The sequence below is a fragment of the Haliotis rufescens genome, unplaced genomic scaffold (genome assembly GCF_023055435.1).
Source record: "Haliotis rufescens isolate VD_foot unplaced genomic scaffold, xgHalRufe1.0.p SCAF_1, whole genome shotgun sequence".
NCBI lineage: Eukaryota > Metazoa > Mollusca > Gastropoda > Lepetellida > Haliotidae > Haliotis > Haliotis rufescens.
Window position 1 is genome coordinate 10,099,642 of NW_025963779.1, and position 19,890 is coordinate 10,119,531.

Sequence of the window (19,890 nt, forward strand, 5' to 3'; positions counted from 1 at the left end):
ACACAGGAGAAAACTTAAAGCATCCAATCAACTCGTTGAGGCTCTCCATTGTTCAGTGTAAATATTTTATTATAAGTTAACATGCATAATGTCATTTTCAAAGACGCTTGGCAAATTGTATCCTTTTGCAGAGCAATTCCATTTTGCCCAGTGAAGTGAATCTGCAACATTTTTAAGACACAGCTCAGTCATCTTGTGCAGTTTGGAATGTGATACAGCTGCAAATCTATAAATGCCTTGTGGATTGTTCCACCAATGGCGACAATGGAGATATGTGTCTATGGTTTTGATGCTTGATGCACCATCACTTAGGGCCTTTCCCTGATCCTGCAAGAGACGACGCTTGTGACGGCCTGTTGATTAGTGATCCTTGAGATCTGGAACAAAAAATATATATATGTAGTTTTCCTACGAGTCATGCTTATTAGTTGGACTTTTTCGGGAATTTGCCTGCTGCCTGTGATTTTTCTATTTTAAGCAAGTACACAATGATTGACATTGGAGATCTTCCAAATGGCCCCGGGGAATTCTTTTGCCACAAAAAATGAAAATGTCAAAAGGCCAAGGTGACTTGGCATTAATTTATATGGTTTGAAAAGGTTTAGGTCAAAATAAGACAAGGCGTTTGTGTTTAACTTTTTGTTAAACGTGGTTGTATCCTTGTCAGCTTGAGGCATGGTTACTCTTTGTGCTTGTACATTAGCATGTATCTTCACAAATCCTACCACGTGAAATGTTGCTGCTGTCTATCAAAGGTCAAGGTCTTCTGAGGTTATTATGAATCATGGCTTCACACCGAGATGTGGCACATAGCTAGAACCATACCTTGCTGACAATCTGCATAGGTCTTCAGCAACCCATTCTTGCCATAAAAGGCGACTATGCTTGTCGTAAGAGGCGACTAACGAGAACGGGTGGTCAGGCTCGCTGACTTCGTCGATACATGTCATCGTATCCCAATTGCGTGGATCGATGCTCATGATGTCAATCACTGGATTGTCTGGTTCAGACTCGATTATTTACAGACTGACGTCATATAGCTGGAATATTGCTGTGTGCAGTGTTAAACCACAAACAAGACAGCCTGCACCCTTGATGTGAGCTGTGACACACTACTAGAACCATACCTTGCTGATGACACTGGTGGTTTTTTCTTGCCGCCCTGCTGGGCCTGACCTACATTCTGAGCCCCTCCAGCTTGTTTTCTGGAAAATAATATACATCAATACCAGTGCTGTTGATTCTCTCAGTCCTTGGCTTATCATGGCAGACCCTTGGGTTTGACTAAAGGGGAAATGTTGAACTGTTTCAGTTCTGATTTTCCTCCAACATTATGCAAACACACCTTGATATGTCAAACAGTTAAACCCATCTTTACCCTCTCCCTCTAGTCAAACCCATGACATCCTTTGTCTTGGTGGGTAACAATACAAGATTGATTATGAAATGATTGTAATCAAATCTATTACTAGTTTCAGAAAACACATATTTTTTTAAGAAACTCTTATATGTAAAATAAACTGTTCTGTGGGCCATACAGCTTCAAGTAATGACTAAAGCTTTAGTATCAGGATCTGATACAAGAGCAACAGTGGAGGGACAGACTGCTACAGACTTACTTCCTGTCCGCCCTGGACTTGAATACTTTGGTGACGTCCAGCGTACTGACCACGACACTTGTGCCTGTGGGCGTCTTCTCTGGATGCATCTCTGTTATTTCCCCGTCCACCTCCAGCCTGATGGGAGCGTACATGTTGAACCATTGCTGGGGACAGTTGACACAGATTCAGTATCCAGGTCATTTGGTTGTAAATGATTGTTTTCATACTTTTTCAAAAAGGAAATCAATCAGAGCTTATCATGCTGTTACTGATTCCATTAATATTACGACATTGTCAACCTTATCACCTCAAACCATACTCAACAACAAAAGTTCCTGTGATACCTATATTTAAGTGTATTTTTCAAACAAGTAAAGTTTGGTTTTTAATATTGTAGTACATGTATGGAATCAAGTCACAAAAACGCAACTGCTACAGAAAAGCATGCATTCCATGCAAAAGTTGACTTTTATGCAAGCCCCATGCATTTCACTACCCAAGAATGGGTATAAACACATGTGCGTTAACGGGATTCCATATGCATTGTTTAGCATCGTGCTGATAACAACCACAACAAAACTACGCAATTATTCAACATTACGAAATGTCACGCCTGTCTGAAAATGAGCGTCTGCAGGCCATTGGTATGCTTGAAGGAGGATCGAGTCAACAAGATGTTGCAAGACAATTTAACGTCCACAGAAACACCATTTGGTGTTTATAGCAACGTTGGCAACAGACGAATGCAGTCAGAGACCATCCTCGGAGTGGCAGGTCACGCGTAACCAATAATCGACAAGACGACTGGATTCGAACAACACACCTACGAAATCAATTCCAGCCAGCAACAGTGACTGCAAGAAGCACCCCTGGCCTTCGACGAATATCTTCACAAACTGTATGTCACCGCCTCAGATGTGCAGGGATTGTCGCCAGAAGACCCGCCAGACGTCCCATTTTGACAGGAAACCACCGTCAAGCACGTCTACAGTGGTGCAGACAGCGTCTACGCGTCACTGGCGAGTCTCGTTTTCACCTCAGCCACAGCGATGACGGATTCGAGTGTACCGACGTCGAGGTGAACGTTACGTCAAACACTGTCATGGAAGAAGATCGGTTCAGGGGCAGCAGCATTATGGTATGGGGTGGGATTACAGCAAGACAGACGACGGGTTTGATAGAAGAAGAGGGAAATCTCAATGGACAGCGCTACCACGACGAGATCATTGGCCCTGTTGTTCTACCGTTTTTGCGTCATGGCCCAGGCATTACCTTTCAACATGACAACCCCCGGCCTCATATTGCTCGACTTGTTCAGGATTCTCTTCAACAAAACAACATGAATGTCATCCCCTGGCCGGCTCGCTCCCCTGATCTCTCACTGATCGAGCACATGTGGGATGAGATGGATCGGCGCCTTCGACGTCAACCACGTGTTCCACAGACACTCCAGGAACTTTGAAACATGCTCCAGCAGATATGGACAGATATCCCACAGGACTTTGTGTGACGCCTGGTCCATTCCATGAGACGAAGATGTGTTGCTTGCATCGCAACCAGAGGTGGACACACACGCTATTGATTTGTAAATTGACATTTTGGCATGTTTATGGTTTTTATGAAATCACACATTTTCTGAAGTCAGTATGGCAAATTAAACCATTTGAACACTTACAGGAGTCTTTTATCTGTTGCAAACCGAAATTGTTTCAGATTTGGTAAAAACTTTGCATTAAATCTTATTCAATGACACAGGAACTTTTGTTGTTCAGTATAGTTGGGTTATTTTTTTTAGTTACTTCACTAAAATGTACAATATCCCGAAATATGTCAATTTTCTGACCACTCATCAAATGTTTGTCTGCGTGTCGAACAAAATGTTTTGTTGCTCTGAAAAACCCAAATATGCCAGTAAATAATGTTAAAGTGAAACTATCCAGTTGTTTATGACCTTTCCCAAACGTTTTCCCCCTATACATGTGTCCTATGTTTACAAATGATCCTTTTCTAATTCTCTCCATCCCACCCACTCCATTAATAATCTAGGGGCACGGGTGGCCCAGTCGTCTAAGGCGCCGCAATTCGCTGTGCAGAGTTGCGTCCCTTGGGCACGCCAGAAACCTATGATTGTGGGTTCGAATCCCGGTTCGCCCCGATTATGTTTCTAGGCTTGGGTTAATGAAAGGCCTTGGACCCGTGCAGTAACCTAAGGATCTGGAGCTTGATGGCCATACATGCGCATGTATGTGTATGGGTCTCTGGTTAAATGCCACACTCTGCAATGTTCCATCTATATGACACTGGCCGATCAATAAGTGAGTCTCAAACTCATTCAAATCAGATCTATTGCTCCGATGCAATATCTATAACATCTGTGGATATCTCCATAGAAGGTCGCTTATAAATTGGTGAACCTGAGCAATCTGACCGGCTAAGTTCAATGAAGGATACATTGCATCTTCCCGAGACAAAGGTGTTAACTGACTGTAAAAGTCCAGTTTCCACCGACCCGTGAAGATTCCAGGGTAGAATAGGTCTTCAGCATCCCATGCTTGTTGTAAAAGGCGACTAATGGGATCGGGTGGTCAGGCTCGCTGATTTGGTTGATACATGTCATCGATCCCTATTGTGTGGATTGATGCTCATGATATCAATCACTGGATTGTCTAGTCCAGACTCAATTATTTACAGACCGCCGTCATATAGCTTGAATATTGCTGGGAGTGGCTTTAAACAACAAACAAACCATATCCAATAGAAACCTCTACATAAAGTGCAGAGTGGATTGTATGATTCCGACTATATCTGAGCACGTGTTTATGAATCACTATCATCGTATCCCAATTGTGTGCATTGATGCTCATGATGTCAATCACTAGATTGTCTGGTCCAGACTCGATTATTTACAGACCATTCTATAGAAGTGTCCTTAAATCTTCATGCAGAGAGGCATTGTATGGGAGTAAAAGATCTAATCTTGATGAGATTGACTGAGTGGAGCATACACAGAGCTACATGAGGAATGACAGCGTCCCACACAGCCTACCCGCGCCTGTGCACTGAGGCCGATGTCTGTGAAGGCATACTGCCACTGCGGCAGCCCCAGGTGCATCAGCATGAGGCGGTAGTACTCGAGGAATGATGCTGCCAGGAAGTGCCACCGCAGTGCCCGGTCCAGGAACCAGATCTCCACAGTGGGCTCGCTCACTCCTACAAACATGGATGTAAATAATAAGAGAAGTCACATATGTAATACATTACTTGGCATCAATACTTGTCAAATATTGATGTAGTTATTTTCATTTGTGAAAAGCAAGGTCATGGTAAGTTTCCTGAAGTTATTTTCGGTCCAGGTGCGTCTAGGCATGTCCAGGTGTGTCTAGGCATGTCCAGGTGTGTCAAGGCATGTCCAGGTGTGTCTAGGCATGTCCAGGTGTGTCCAGACATGACCAGGTGTGTCAAGGCATGTCCAGGTGCGTCTTGGCATGTCTAAGTGTGTCTAGCCTTGTCCAGGTGTGTCTAGCCATGTCCAGGTGTGTCAAGGCATGTCCAGGTGTGTCTAGGCATGTCCAGATGTGTCCAGACATGACCAGGTGTGTCAAGGAATGTCCTGGTGTGTCTAGCCATGTCCAGGTGTTGTGTCAAGCAATGTCCAGGTGTGTCAAGGAATGTCCAGGTGTGTCCAGGTGTCTAGGAGTGTCCAGGTATGGCTAGGAGTGTCCAGGTGTGTCCAGGTGTCTAGGAGTGTCCAGGTATGGCTAGGAGTGTCCAGGTGTGTCTAGGAGTGTCCAGGTGTGTCCAGGTGTCTAGGAGTGTCCAGGTATGGCTAGCAATGTCCAGGTATGGCTAGCAATGTCCAGGTGTGTATAGGCATGTCCAGGTGTGTCTAGCCATGTCCAGGTGTGTCTAGCAATGTCCAGGTGTTGTGTCTAGCCTTGTCCAGGTGTGTTTAGGCATGTCCAGGTGTGTCTAGCCTTGTCCAGGTGTGTCTAGCCTTGTCTAGGTGTGTCTAGGCATATTCAGGTGTTGTGTCTAGCTGTGTCCAGTGTCCTGTGCTTGGGACATGGTGGTTCCTCTATACCTTGCTTGTAAAACTGCAAGTCGGTGTATGAGGTGTGCATCATTCAACTGGCCAATTATGTTATGGAATCATATACAATCATACCCTGAAAGAGGCCATCACTTACACTGAAACTTCACTGTCAAAACCAGACAATCCAGTGATTGACATCATGAGCATCGATCCACACAATTTGGATACGATGACACACATCAACCAAGTCAGTGATCCAGACCACTCCATCCCGTTAGTCGCCTCTTAAGACAAGCTAGGCAATGATGCTCATGAAGTCAATCAATCACTGGATTGTCTGCTCCAGACTTGATTATTTCCTGAGTAAGGCTTTAAACAACAAACAAACAAATCGTATGGTCTGTTGTTCGTAACAGTGTCTTCAGACAGACAGTTTTTTCTCTGAAATAATTGCATTCAGGGCTGCAACTTTTTTTTACCGATTCTGTGTTTTGTCACAATAATTTATTTACACATTGGGACAAAACCATCTCAGGGCTTCAATGTACCCATATAACCATTATCAATAGCCAAGGGCTACTACTATTCTACTACTAGGACCAATTTAACTTATATTAAGTAACAAACAAGCTTTAAACTATTCACAATCTAATATGGTAACAAAACTATGTATTATGAAATATACAGAAGTGGGAGGCTGTTCTGACCTTCAACTATCATAAGCCTGTTAAATCATGGGAATTACGATCATCTTAGCGCTAAGAACATAAGAATGAACCTACAGTACTACAGATTCATTCTGATCACCTTGCCATAAATAACAAAGAACTTCTTGGCAGCATGGAGAGAATATTACAGGTGCAATAAGCTAATGCTGATAATAGACAGGAAGCAGGCCATAAACATAGGTATATATTAAATACATAAAGCATGGAAATGCCTAGCTGGTCTAACAATATTATGTACTACACCAGTGTTCGAAATACCTGCCTGCCCGACCGTCCGAGACGGGTTGATTTCAACTCGGGCTGCCAGATTTTCAAATCCCCCTGCCCGACGGTCGGTTATATTTCATATGTGACAATATTCTAAATATTTCCCGATGATAATCATTAATTCACATGTAAAGATGAATGATAAAATGTAACCAAAAAGAAATCCCGTTAGCTTATCCTGAGAAACATATGATGATAGTGGGCAGGCAGGTTTTGGTCAGGGCTGGCAAGTATTTCAGCTAGCCAGTCCTGTGGTCTGGCTGAAATTTTTGGGAGTTTCATACCCTGACTACACAGGAATAAGCTTTTCCAAAACTGCTAAAATGGATTACAGATAGGAGAGAGTTAAATACATATAACTCACATTGCGTCATCAAAGTTTCAGCTGTATCATCATGGTTATTAGAGTGAGTGAGTGTGGTTTTATGCCGCTTTTAGCAATATTCCAGCAATAACACGGCGGGGGACACCAGAAATGGGCTTCACACATTGTACCCATGTTGGGAATGGAACCCTGATCCTCGGCGTGACGAGCGAACACTTTAACCACTAGGCTACCCGACCGCCCCCATGGTCATTAGAGGCTTGTATTACAAAAGGTGATGCGTATAATTATTGGTATTTGTTCAAAATCAAATTTACTTTTTTATAAGCAACACAAAGGCATTATGTGAAATTACCTAGAAACTGAAGATCAGTGGAACTATATTCTAATGTATCACTAATTAAGGAACCACAGACACATCTGAAGCAAAATACAGTAAGTCACCAGTTTGTTATAGTAGAAATAACAATATGTCCTCTATATCTACTTCCATGCTTGCAATGGTTTAAAATCAGGCATATGGATGAACATAGAAAAGTAAGTAGTTTTACAATATGGCCAAACAAAATAAAACTGAGAAATGTTAACTCATCACTTGTACTTGAACATGACATGGAGATAAGTAGGGAAAAGAATTTATGGATGAACAACTTCTTTATTACACAAAAAATGAAATGGAGATGCCAAAACAAAGGAAAAAATACAGTTAGTACAAAATACCACTTGATCACTGAAAGAGACCATGGCGAGTGCAGGGTGTCATATATCTAAAATACATACTCTCTTTATTTCTCTTCAGTAAACAAGCTGAACCCTGCTTTCAGGAGTGTTACAATTATCATCTAGAGTTGACATGCATGCATTCTTAATAGATTTGAGCTAAATTCAAGAAAATTAACCAGTAACTGAATTAAAGTTACATGGAAAAATAGTTAAAAGCTAAATTTCAAAAGTTATAGAAAAATGAACCATGTAAAATGATTTTTGTATGACATCTTTTAAAGAAATATTATTTTTGTAGTTTTGCTGCAGAAACAAGCTCACTACAGATGATGAGGTGGACTGAGATGCTGGTCATGGTATTCTTTCTTTTTTCTTTTCTTAGGGTTTAACGCCGCTTTTAACATTATTCCAGTTATATCACGGCGTGTCAGCTTTAAATGTGGGAGGAAAGCCCGAAGTGATGCAGGTCTCAGACGTTTACCTCTTCGGTGTAACCCACGAGCACGGGTATGGTGCTGACAAATCTAGAAACATAATCGGGGCAAACCGTGATTCGAACCCACAATCATAGGTTTCTGGCGTGCCCAAGGGACGCAACTCTGCACAGCGAATCACGGCACCTTAGATGACTGGGCCACCCGTACCCCCTGGTCATTGTATTCACAGCCTGCACTAAGTGGCAGTGGGATCAGAAATATCCTCACAGCAAACTGTGACAGAATACCTCAGGTTTTAGAGGACCATTTGCTCAATGTGAATGTTTAGGGACCAGTCATTTATTATAGGAGGTGCGTCAGATGGAATCAGAGGGTCACCCAAAAAAAGGACAGTCTCTGGGGTAGGGTCATAAAAAATAATACACATATTTGAGGAGGATCATAAAACAAGAGGCCCACAGGGTCTGTATCGCTCAACTGGATATTTACATAATCATGACAAAATATACATTTATATTGTACATATTTGCAAATATTTTGCAATTTTGACTCGGTCAGCATTTAAAAGGGGTGGATGGCAAAAGCCCCTCCATTTGTACAATTGTGAATTCCCATCAACTTAGAATACTTCCAACCAAATATGGTTGGTGTCCATCTCCTAGCTCCAGAGAAAAAGTCGTTTAAAGCAATATAGCCAAATTACCCCTATTTGGCCCCGCCCCTTAGCCCCTTTGAGGGACTGCGCCACCATTTTTACAATTTTGAATCCTCACCACCTGAGAAGGCTTACAACCAAATATGGTTGATATCTATCTCTTAGTTGAGAGAAGAAGTCGTTTAAGGCAATATAGCCAAATTACCCCTATTTGGCCCCACCCCTCAGCCCCTTGGGGGGTCAGCCCCACCATTTGTACAATTTTTAATCCTTAGTCCTTCAGACTTGGTGAGGGGGCACGGGTGGCCCAGTCGTCTAAGGCGCCGCGATTCGCTGTGCAGAGTTGCGTCCCTTGGGCACGCCAGAAACCTATGATTGTGGGTTCGAATCCCGGTTCGCCCAAATTATGTTTCTAGGTTTGTCAGCACCATACCGGTGCTCGTGGGTTTCACCGAAGTGGTAAACGTCTGAGACCTGCATCACTTCGGGCTTTCCTCCCTCGTGAAGCTGACACGCCGTGATATAACTGGAATACTGTTAAGGGCAGCGTTAAACCCAACTCACTCACTCAGACTTGGTGAGCTAAAAATGAACAAGGACATGGGGAGAATCATCCAAAACTATGACAAGCAGGAAGGGTTATTATTGTTTTCAGTATCTTCATGTATCAAAAATAGTTAGATAGTAAAAAATGACTGGTCCCTAAGTATCACAAAGATTGAAGCAGTGAGGGAATAAGAGCATTTTGATTGACACTAGCAATACTACAGTGACATCACACTGGCAAGGCCAGAAAAACAGGTAAGATATGACACACAGACAGACATCTTCATCACACTGTAGTCAGCTCTTACAACAAACACATTTTGTAAAATTTCTAATGTACGTGTTCTCAAAAAAAGAAAGTATCAATTAGGTTACTCTTAGATAAAAAATATATATAATGTAAATGTATTTTGTACAATGGGTCAACTGGCATTTATATAAGTAAATCTGTCTGTCTGTCTGTCTGTCTGTCTGTCTGTCTGTCTTACAACAAACGCGGACCGCCTCCAGGGTCTAATGGTAGAGCGTCCGCCCGGAGAGCGGAAGGTCCGGAGTTCGTTCCCCGGCCGCGTCATACCAAAAGACGTTAAAAGATGGTACTTGTTGTTACCCTGTCTGGCGCTCGGCATTAAGGGGATAAAACAAGGACTGGTCGGCTCGGAGTCAGTATACTGTGTCTGAGTGGGGTATTCATGTTAAACTGCGGCATGGTATCTCAGTGTGCTAGCACTATAAATCGGCATAAGTCCGAACTAGTACAAGCAGCCACACACACACACACACACACAGGTGCATGCACGTCGCTATATAAGTGCAATAATCTTGGACGCGACGCTAAACCCCATTTCACCTCACCTACAACAAACGCAGGGAGGGGAGGGCCTATTGTACTCTGCAATCCATGGGATATATTCAACCTTTAAGAATAGATATCGGGTATGATCCAGAAACAAAATGTGACAGACAGACTAAATGAAGCATATCATTGTACATTTCCAGACAATTTTGCAGCAGGGAATCTCTAAGGTGTTGAACAGGCACTACCCTGTATCTCCAAACAGAATATCCCTTCCGGGTCTCTGTCGCCTACCAAAGAAGTATTGAACATGTTTTGTTCACTGCACAGGGGTAGATGTAATATGAAATAATCTACTGGCCAACAGGGCTTGCTAATGTTGAAAAGAACTGGTCCTCCAAAAAACTAACAAGGCCATTTTTAACATTTTTAATATATCTTAGCATATCTATGGACAACTACAGACAAGTATGTGTCAGTCAACAGGGATTTATCAAGGAGTTCCTAGTGGTATTCACAAAGTCCTTATAATATTTAATTACATAGGTCATTAATAGGGGTGACTATTAAAGGCATATTTAAAAACTATTGTGGTACTATGGAGACAACTACTGCAATAGTAAGCGTAGATTTCCCTGCATTATTCTACATAACAGCATCATTTGACTTGACGACAAACCCCAACACATCTGGGTGACCTCCCATGTCCACGATTCAGCAACAGGTTGCTTGGGTGATGGGAGTTATCAATGACTGACATACATCTATGAACTTTATCTGAACAGATACCATGTCCTCGTCAAGTTCATATTTGGAAATAAACTTTTCTTCATTTTATTATGTATATCGATGCTATCAGTAGTGTACCGCAGTGTCTGAAATAACTGCCTGCCAGCAAGCCCGTGGCTGGTAACTTTTCTGTCGGGCTTCATGGAATTTTCCTCTGAATGCCCAACTGTCAGACAGATAATTTTAAGCCAACTATCATATTCAGTTTTACTATAACTCCTGGTAGATTCTCTATCAGTCAACTGAATCAAGACACAATTTGTCACTAATTTTACGTGATTTTTAAATATTTATAATGTCTGAGTGAGTGAGTGAGTATGGTTTTACGCCGCTTTTAGCAATATTCCAGCAATATCACGGAGGGGGACACCAGAAATGGGCTTCACACATTGTAACCATGTCGGGAATCGAACCCGGGTCTTCGGCGTGACGAGCGAACGCTTTAACCACTAGGCTACTCGACCGCCCCTTATAATGTCTGAAGATGAGTAGGCAACATTTATGGGTCACCTGCCCAACTGTCTTGTTTGGTTTTAAAATTATTTCAACACTGGTAGATGTAATTTATTGATGTCTAAGTTGTCATCAGTATAGTGCCACACGGCCACTGACAATGTTGCAACTACACCCCTCAATGCAAGGGTAAAACTAAGTAAAAAAACATTTTTCTCTGGAAATATACCGTATTCAACGTAATAAACGCCCCGCTCTAATAAGTGCCCACGGCGACATTTGCTAAGATACTGGCTAGTGAACAATCCCAGTTAGCACCCCTTCCGATTGATTAATGTACACAAGACTTATTTATTCGCGTATAATAAGCACTCGTGTGTTATATGCACCCTTAATTATGGGCATTTAATTCTGGAAAAATATATCTGTCGTACATTAACATTTCAGGCTGTCAGCATAAACCACAAAATCTATCTTTCACAATAACATTCTAATAAGAGCCCCCTATTTCTAATTTTGAGAGCGCCCTGGGCGCTTATTACGTCGAATACGGTAAGTCACATTGTAAACAAAAAATATTATTAAGTATAACCTGAAGTGGGTCATATTTAATTCCAATTTGGGACTTTACAGCAGCATTTGCTGTAGATATCTAGATATCCTGCTGAACTGCTTTTGATTAACATTCCATCAGGTCACTGCCTTTATTTATAAACCTATTCATTGGGATCGCCATTAAGTAAGAGACTTCTTTCTATAGGCATTAAAACCTATTGTGAGGTTTTACTTTCCAGTCAGGTTAAATCTCATAAACAGGGATGTTGTAATGTCCCAGGGATTTTATATAATGTCCTGGGTATTTTATTAATACAACTTCCGTTCAGATTGTAACATGTAATGAAATGTAAAATCAAATGACAAATGTTTTCTTTATATTCCCGAGGATCGAACTCGCAACCTTCATATCTGTAGCCCAGTGAGTGTACCACAAGGCTACAGAGATGTTGATAAGCCTCACTGTTTTTTAGAATGTCCTTTTCAAGATCCGTACGCCAGCAACAGATATTTTACTCGCGTTTCCTAAGGTTCATGGAAAGTATGTTCGAAACATAAAAATGTTGATAAATGTTGTTTTAAGTTTCTTTTTTCGGTTTATAAGAATGGAAAAACACTTTCCCTCGCTTTTTGTAGACAAAGCATGCCCTGGGGAGAGGGAAAAACCAAGGGGGCGAAGCCCCCACGGTTTTTCCCGACCCCCAGGGCATGCTCTGTCTACCAAAACCGAGGGAAAGTGTTTTCTCCAATACATAATAACCGACCCTCTGCTATTTCTGCTTGTCATGGGCCAGAGGACAAGTAGTTAAGTCAACCCCTGTTATACATAATGAAAAATAGACAAAGACAAATGTACAAAGCGGTGATTACACAAAGATGGCGTCTGAGGCTATTTAACTCTCAAGTTCATATTTTAGACATATTTTATCATTGTTTTGTAGTCTTTCATGAACATGAAGCTATATCTTTCCATAAGGATCTTCCATATTTGAGACAATTGAATATTGTTAGTACAAACTGTGTAAAAGAGTTAACATAAAATCCTTTCACTAGCAGTGCAAAATAAAGCAAAGAGTTTGTGATATAATTCTTGTTTTTCTTTAGTCATTATCAAGGCATGAGATTATAGTGAAGTGCGCAGTCTTGCATACTTGCAAAATCAGGGATGGAAAATTCAAATTCATCCGGGCTCGAGTCATCAGAACCTAGTAGGGCTGGTTACATCACAAAGGAAAGTTTATTTTATACATTCTCGTACACAAAGTTGTCTTGGGCAGTAAGAATAAAATAGGCACCTAGAAGAGGTCTAAGAAATTAGCTGAAATAGAAGTCCTGCAGCAAATGAAGCAAAAATGAAAACAATGAAATAAACTTGCTAGAACTATGACTTGCGTGTTATTACCCGGGAGAAAACAAGGGTAGTCATCGGTACCAGGAACTTCAACACAATCAAATTAGATTCAATTGCAACAACAGAAATAATCAAAGAAAACAAAAATCAATGTCTTTTGGGCAACAATCTCATTAAAATCAGACCTTTGTACTCGCTACCGCTAAACAAAGATCTGAAGACATCCCATTAGGGGTCACGACCTTTCATCCGACCAATCAGAGCGTCGCTTACCAGATCTTGAAAGTGACAGTTGGAATGTGTTCTCTAATCATGCAACCACTAGTATTTAACACGGGGTATTCCGAACGACAGTTACGGGTTTTATGATTATATCCATACAATCTAGGCCATCTATAAGCCATTCCAGAGTGTTCTTATCAGTTTTAATTTTTTAATCGAGAATACGTCAAAATATGTTTCGAAGTGTAGTCGCCAGTTTGAAACTAGTGTCGTAAAACTTGAGAAAGCTGCCTTCTGATTGGCTAATGTTGATTTCTTGTCAGTCATTTCATTGGTTAGTCAAAATTCACGAAACGTCGTTCTGACGTGACCCGTAATGGGATGTCCTCAGATCTTTGTTTAGCGGTAGCGAGAAATGGGATGTCCTCAGATCTTTGTTAAGGGGTAGCGAGAACTGAGATCTGATTTTAATGAGATTGTTTGGGCAATTATTAGATCTAGACCTGAGCTGATTGTATATCTTGTATTACAGAGTTCAAGATGATTAAAGAGCAATTATCCCCAAAATGGATCCAAGTTTTGTCTTGAGGTCAACTAATCCTATTCTAACCCTTTGTTGTCTCTTAAACAAAATCTTTAAACAAATTGATCAAAAAGACAGGCGTAATGAGGAAAAATAAATCAACTGGTATGCCTGGGTATACAGCCAGATAATAAGTTGTTTGAACACAGCACACAGGTAGAAAAAACAAATAACTATAAAATACAATATTTGACAGTCTTCACTTTCCTAATATCAACACAATTTATCAAGTCCGCCCCAAGTTTCAAAAGTTGAATGAACAAAACTCAAGCTATCTGTTTAGTGACAAACATTAAGCAATGCGCATTGAGCACGTCCCTCAGTGATGTGGATTTTGTGCTATATACATACAATGTAGTCTTATTATTATTATGATGAAAAACTGAGAATGCAATAATGAGATTAGATAACCAATTAGGGACATGCATACTTGCATTACATGCCAGAAACACACAAACCAACACTACACAAATACACACTCGTACATGGTAGAAGCACCAGAATGCCTCAAGTTGTTGAACAATGTACCTGATGTATGGTAGAAGTCCATCTTCCCGAGGCAAGGGAGTTAACTGAATTTAAAAGTCCAGTTTCCACCCTTGCCGAACTAGGCTGGAATTACTGGGCTCTATCGTTGCGCCACCAGGAGCTATTACCAGTCATGTCCCTTCTAAGCCTCTCCTATGGACCAATCAGATTCCACCTCTCGTATCACTTGCGTTTGCTTCACACAAAATGGTGGCGCCCAATCAGGACGATCTGATCGATAATCAAGATCTCTATTGTGATAAAACGGGTCTTACATCGCGAAATGCATTAAATCACGTGAGAACCTTGATTAAAAACATGAAAGGATTTGGAAAATATCTGCTGACAACGAATTGGCGATGCAAATGCTTTGCAAATCCAGCAATCGATTGAAATCTGGACAGTTTACGAACCGGATTTTGATTTCGGTGAACGATTTTGATTGGACTATGCATAGACTCGTTAGTCCAGACAAAACGTAACTCCATAATACCAGCCTAGTTCGGCAAGGGTGGAAACTGGACTTTTATAGTCAGTTATAACTCCTTTGCCTTGGGAAGATGGGTAGAAGTCAGGCATCTATTACACTCTTACCTGCTTTAGCTTCCTTGTACACAAGACACACCTTGCTGTAGCCATCACAGAAGTCGAGTTCATAGATCCGATTACGTCCAGTGAAGGTGGGTTTCTCAATGCCTGTGGAATCAATACTAACTGGTGTTTGGAACTGGTTGCGATTTACTCATTAGTAACGACAATTTCTTTTGGTGGGGTTTATGGAATTTGATAGTGAAAAATGTGGACGGTAGGTAGAAATAAAAATATAAAATAAAATGCATTTTTTGTACAGGATGTTTTTAATTGTCTTAACGTTTGACTTTGATTGGCAAGGTATAAAAAACATAAATGATATAAAAATTTCAAATTTGTACTGACCAAGTTTCTCATCACCCGTTCATTTACCAGAATTCGCTGAAGGGGTATTGTGTAATTTATTTCTGCGCATAATATTCGATTTTTTTAATTTCCAAAATACTGAATCCGCTAGAGGGGGTCGCGCATTATACTCGTGTGCACACTATACTCAAGAAAATATGGTATTAAAAATAATGTTTTTGTCAAATAAATATCCCTTTGATTATTTTTATTGTCAAAGCAATCTTCACTGAATTTTCGATCTTTTATATCTGTGGATCCATAAACCAAGGACAAAACTGTATTATCAGTTTGTTAGCACACTTGCTTTTTGCATGATTTGAAATGTTTTAAATCTTATTCTCTAAATTCCATTTTGGGTAAATATTACTTGTTCTGAAGACATGTCTGTTCATTAAAATGTGCTCCAAAACGCACCCGGAGCCTATAGATCGCGCCACTCGTGCACTCGTGTTAGTGTTAAATAAAGAATCTGTTCTCCAAAACGCACCCGATGCATAACGATCGCATCGCCTGAACGCACCAACGTATGGCTGTGACTGCACGTGAAATGTGTGGGTTGTGAGCAAATATAAGGCGGTAGCGCGCATCAGTTAGTTACTTGGTCAGAATTCGTTAATTAGATGGTTAGTTAGATGGTTAGAAAGTTGGTCATAGTTCGCTATAGAGCTGGTTAGAGAGTTCGCTAGATGGATAGTTAGATGGTTAGAGAGAGAGAGAGAGAGAGAGTTGGCAGAATGTTCGTTAGAAGGTTCGTTAGAAGGTTCGTTAGAGAGCTGATGAGTTAGATGGTGTTAGAGTGTTAGAGTGTTTGACAGTGTTAAGACTTCCTTAGGAGTAGCAGTTAGAATTAGCATTTAGTTTCTATCATTTGAGATTTATTCATCTTTTCTTCATATAATAACAGGTAATCACGTTTAGTTCCTCATAGATCTTCATAGTTTTATAATAGGTTATCACGTTTAGTTCCTGGTTTCATTCAAAAAAGGTAAGTCATACAAATTTTAGATTAGTTTTCATTTTAAGTTAAACCACGCTCAAATATTCAGTTCCACTGCGCAACATTACTGATGTGTAAAATGCCAGAGCTACATTATCAAAGTACATGTACATTATTATCATGGCAAAAAGCATCTTTGTCACTTTACAAATCAAACTTGGTTGTTTCATGACCAGTAAAGCGAGTATGCTGATGGGAACCTGTTGTTAACAAACATGTTGATAAGCTCCTGGCCAATAAGTATGCTTTCTGGCAGGTCCTGACCTGAGATGGGATCGTCGTTGTCGGAGTCTGTGTCCAGGTCAGCTAGGGAGGGCTGAATGTGTGTCAGTTTGTCACTACTAACGTCAAGACGGAGGAGCTGTTCCACACGGTTGATGTGCATCTTGCCCACTGGGACAGTCTGGTCTACAATGTAACCATGGGTCATAAAAAGAGAAACAACTTTTATCTAAAATAATATATCTACAATTGGTGCAAAAAATATCTATGTTTTGAATCTGATTACGTAGAGCTCTAAATCAGGTAAACATTTCATTCTTTAGCCTTTTGAAACAGTCACGCATCATCCCCAAGTTAGAATGAAATATGTTGAGTACTAGACTAGAGTTTTACTATATTTTCTGATTTCTGAGCCAAGTTGAGCTTTGTGGTTTCTCTTAAAAAATCTGATGTTGCATTACATTGTGAAAAGCAAAGTTCAAATAACACATATCAATTAAAATGGAACTTACTGTCTAGTTTCACAGACCATGTGAAGTGAAAACCATTTGACGTCAAGTAGAAACTTTTTAAATCCTCAGGTAAAAGACAGCAATTTCTCTGAAAGGAAATAACTGACAGTCACAGAGTTGTTATGCTACACTTATATACTACTCAAAAGAAGGTAAAGATTCTAGCATGACAGATCAACTACTTATATGAAAGAATAGGGAGGTCCTTACTTGTTTTGAGTAGCATACATAAGATGATGAATTTAAGTCTGCTGGCTGGAACTGGTCTCTGGACATTCATTCCAGTAGAATTTAATACTAATATATGTATTATTTATGCTGAGTTTACAAGTACTTGGCTTACATTGAGGAGTGCACTATGTATCAGGATGATTTGTGAAAAAATATGTAAATTTTGAATATTAGTGGTATCATTCAATCTCATTAAAATCAGATCTTAGTTCTCGCTACTGCTAAGCATCCCATTACAGGTCACTTCAGACAGAACTTTGACCGACCAATGGAATGACTAACAAGAAGTCGACAATAGCCAAACAGAAGGCAGCTTAATCAAGCTTTACGGCACACATTTCAAACTGGTTTTCAAACAATTTTATATCCATTGTGACTGTTATCCTTTGATAAATGCACAAAAAACGAAAAACAATCCTTAAGCTTCTTGTGGAAATTGATTGATGTGAGCTGTGTCAGCAATGTCTGCACTGAGATCATTTGCTGTGTCTCACTCGCCTGAGTAAGTCTGTCTTATTATAAATGTATCCTGAGGGATAGTAGTAGCAGTTCAGAATTTAAGTGGTTGTCTTTTTGTGCATGTTTACTTTTACGACTGGTAAACAGTAATTTCTACTCATTGATTTAGCAATTGCAACCTGGTCGCATGTAATTGTAACAGTTTGTAATTGTGTGAGTTGTCATTCAAGACCTTTTGGTTTTCAAGGTTGAAATATGTCTTAGTTATAATAGTACATGTACCTGTTCCCACGACAACACTGCATGGCGATCCGCTGGGTTCCTTTCGTCAAGTGTGACTTTACAAACTCCAGTTTTCTTCTCTGAAAAAATGATTAATCCTTAATTCAATTCCTTTGTCAAGACATTGACAATTTTTGCTTCTTGAAACATTAAAAATGAGAAAGTTTAATTGTCATAATCATTCCTTCATCAATTTCAAAAAAGCAGGTTGGGCCTACTAGAAAGTTGTGGGACATTTAGTATATGAAAATAGACTTTTCTTGGCAGTACTACACTTTATCGAACACACTTAAGTTTTCTGATTCCAATTAGCAGCTAACCCTAACTCACAGTGGAAAGGTGTGTCCAACTCTAAAGATTGTGAAGGGCGTTTGATTGGAAAGGGGGACGATGAGGCACATGAGATCAGTGAAGCGAGAGTTACAGCCAGTGACAATATAGTGCAATGTCGCTGTACCTGGTAAACTGCTGTTTTTGCCCTTTTCTTTTAAATGTGGCATGTTTTGCACCAAGGTTTGTCAATGGTATGAAGCAAGTGAAATCTAGCCAGTTTTTCATCAATAAAAAACATACCATCAACAAAGACTCAGGGCAAAGAATGATTTAGATGGCCGGTTGTCATTCATCACGTTACTTCATACGTGAAATTCTTCCATTATCGTATTATAGCTCATGCCACTGGAAGTTAACTGTTTGACAAAAGAGACTTGACATATTATCAGCTGATTATGTCCCAGGGAGAACACATTATTTCATTCCAATTTATATGTTCATCAATATTTGTATTATTTTTGGATATTATTACAGTAAATCAACTACAAACCTAGATATTTTTCTATTCCAATGTTCATTTGTTCAAGTGAAACAGCTGAAAAGTCAACGTCGTCCATTTTATCCGTCATTTCCGAGAATACGAATGTCACAGTTTCCTAAAGCATCATTTGGCAGCCATCTTGTAACTTAGGACGCACCTGTTTGAAGAGTCACACAAGGGAGGTAATTCTTACAATCGTCCAGAACTTAGGCAACAATAATTGTATCTTTCTGTTTTACGGATTTGAGCTATGCAGTTAGCCATCATAATGTCTGAATAAAAAAAGTATTTTGCATTTGTACAATATTTGTTTTTGTTTTTTTTTGTGTTTGTCACGGTCGGTTAAGTCGGAAGAATAAATGTTAGTTGTGTTTAGTGCAGGATGTTTGATTATTAGTTACTCGAGCCAAAACTTTCGATCTCTAAATAGGGTGCTTGCAATAGCCAATTTAACAGATAATTATCTAATAAGTTAACAGTAAATTTAATTTTGTTTGATGTTAGTACCGTTTAACATTTCTGATCAATCAAATATGATAAGATGGAGCGGTTGGCTTATTTTATGATTGTGACCCGTGGCTCCCGTCGTTCGGATCCATAAACCGTAAATATGAAAAGTTTAGCCTTTGGGGTGCAGATACGAACTTATTTCATTTCACTACAAATACACTGAGAGATCTATGTGAAATTGTGACCACGTTACGCCACATGTGTGTATGCAAATAACTATAAACTGCCGGGTAAATGAAAGTATTCACCCAATGTTTGAATGGTAGCTACAAATGAAACAAACAAGAAATGGTTTTTCGATGGCGATATACATTTATTTGATATGGGTACCC

The 19,890-nt window shown here is 40.1% G+C and overlaps 1 protein-coding gene across 3 annotated transcripts; it reads right to left on the bottom strand.

The window, feature by feature from the left end:
• Positions 1-48: 48 nt before the first annotated feature.
• LOC124147164 (tubulin polyglutamylase complex subunit 2-like) lies at positions 49-19,195 on the bottom strand. 3 transcript variants are annotated; one of them, XM_046517781.2, is made up of 10 exons: positions 19,058-19,195; positions 18,235-18,314; positions 17,263-17,350; positions 16,793-16,936; positions 15,187-15,288; positions 13,060-13,122; positions 4,648-4,811; positions 1,620-1,765; positions 1,128-1,205; positions 49-377 (listed from the first exon to the last, which is right to left on the bottom strand). In XM_046517781.2, exons 1-10 carry the CDS (start codon positions 19,134-19,136, stop codon positions 305-307), a joined length of 1,017 nt encoding a protein of 338 aa, XP_046373737.2. In that variant the 5' UTR covers positions 19,137-19,195; the 3' UTR covers positions 49-304. The 3 variants fall into 3 exon arrangements, with proteins under 3 accessions (XP_046373737.2, XP_048259355.1, XP_046373745.1); XM_048403398.1 differs by lacking the exon at positions 13,060-13,122 and adding an exon at positions 13,311-13,346; XM_046517789.2 differs by lacking the exon at positions 13,060-13,122.
• Between the last annotated feature and the right edge of the window lie 695 nt (positions 19,196-19,890).

What these genes read in the sequence shown, in the direction of transcription:
- LOC124147164 (XM_046517781.2), bottom strand. Translation starts at nt 19,136, where the DNA reads ATGACGGATAAAATGGACGACGTTGACTTTTCAGCTGTTTCACTTGAA. An exon ending in TGGAATAGAAAAATATCTAG is followed by an intron (nt 18,315 to 19,057) that starts GTTTGTAGTTGA and finishes TCATTTTTTCAG; the next exon opens with AGAAGAAAACTGGAGTTTGT. An exon ending in CCACCAGTGTCATCAGCAAG is followed by an intron (nt 378 to 1,127) that starts GTATGGTTCTAG and finishes TTTTTGTTCCAG; the next exon opens with ATCTCAAGGATCACTAATCA.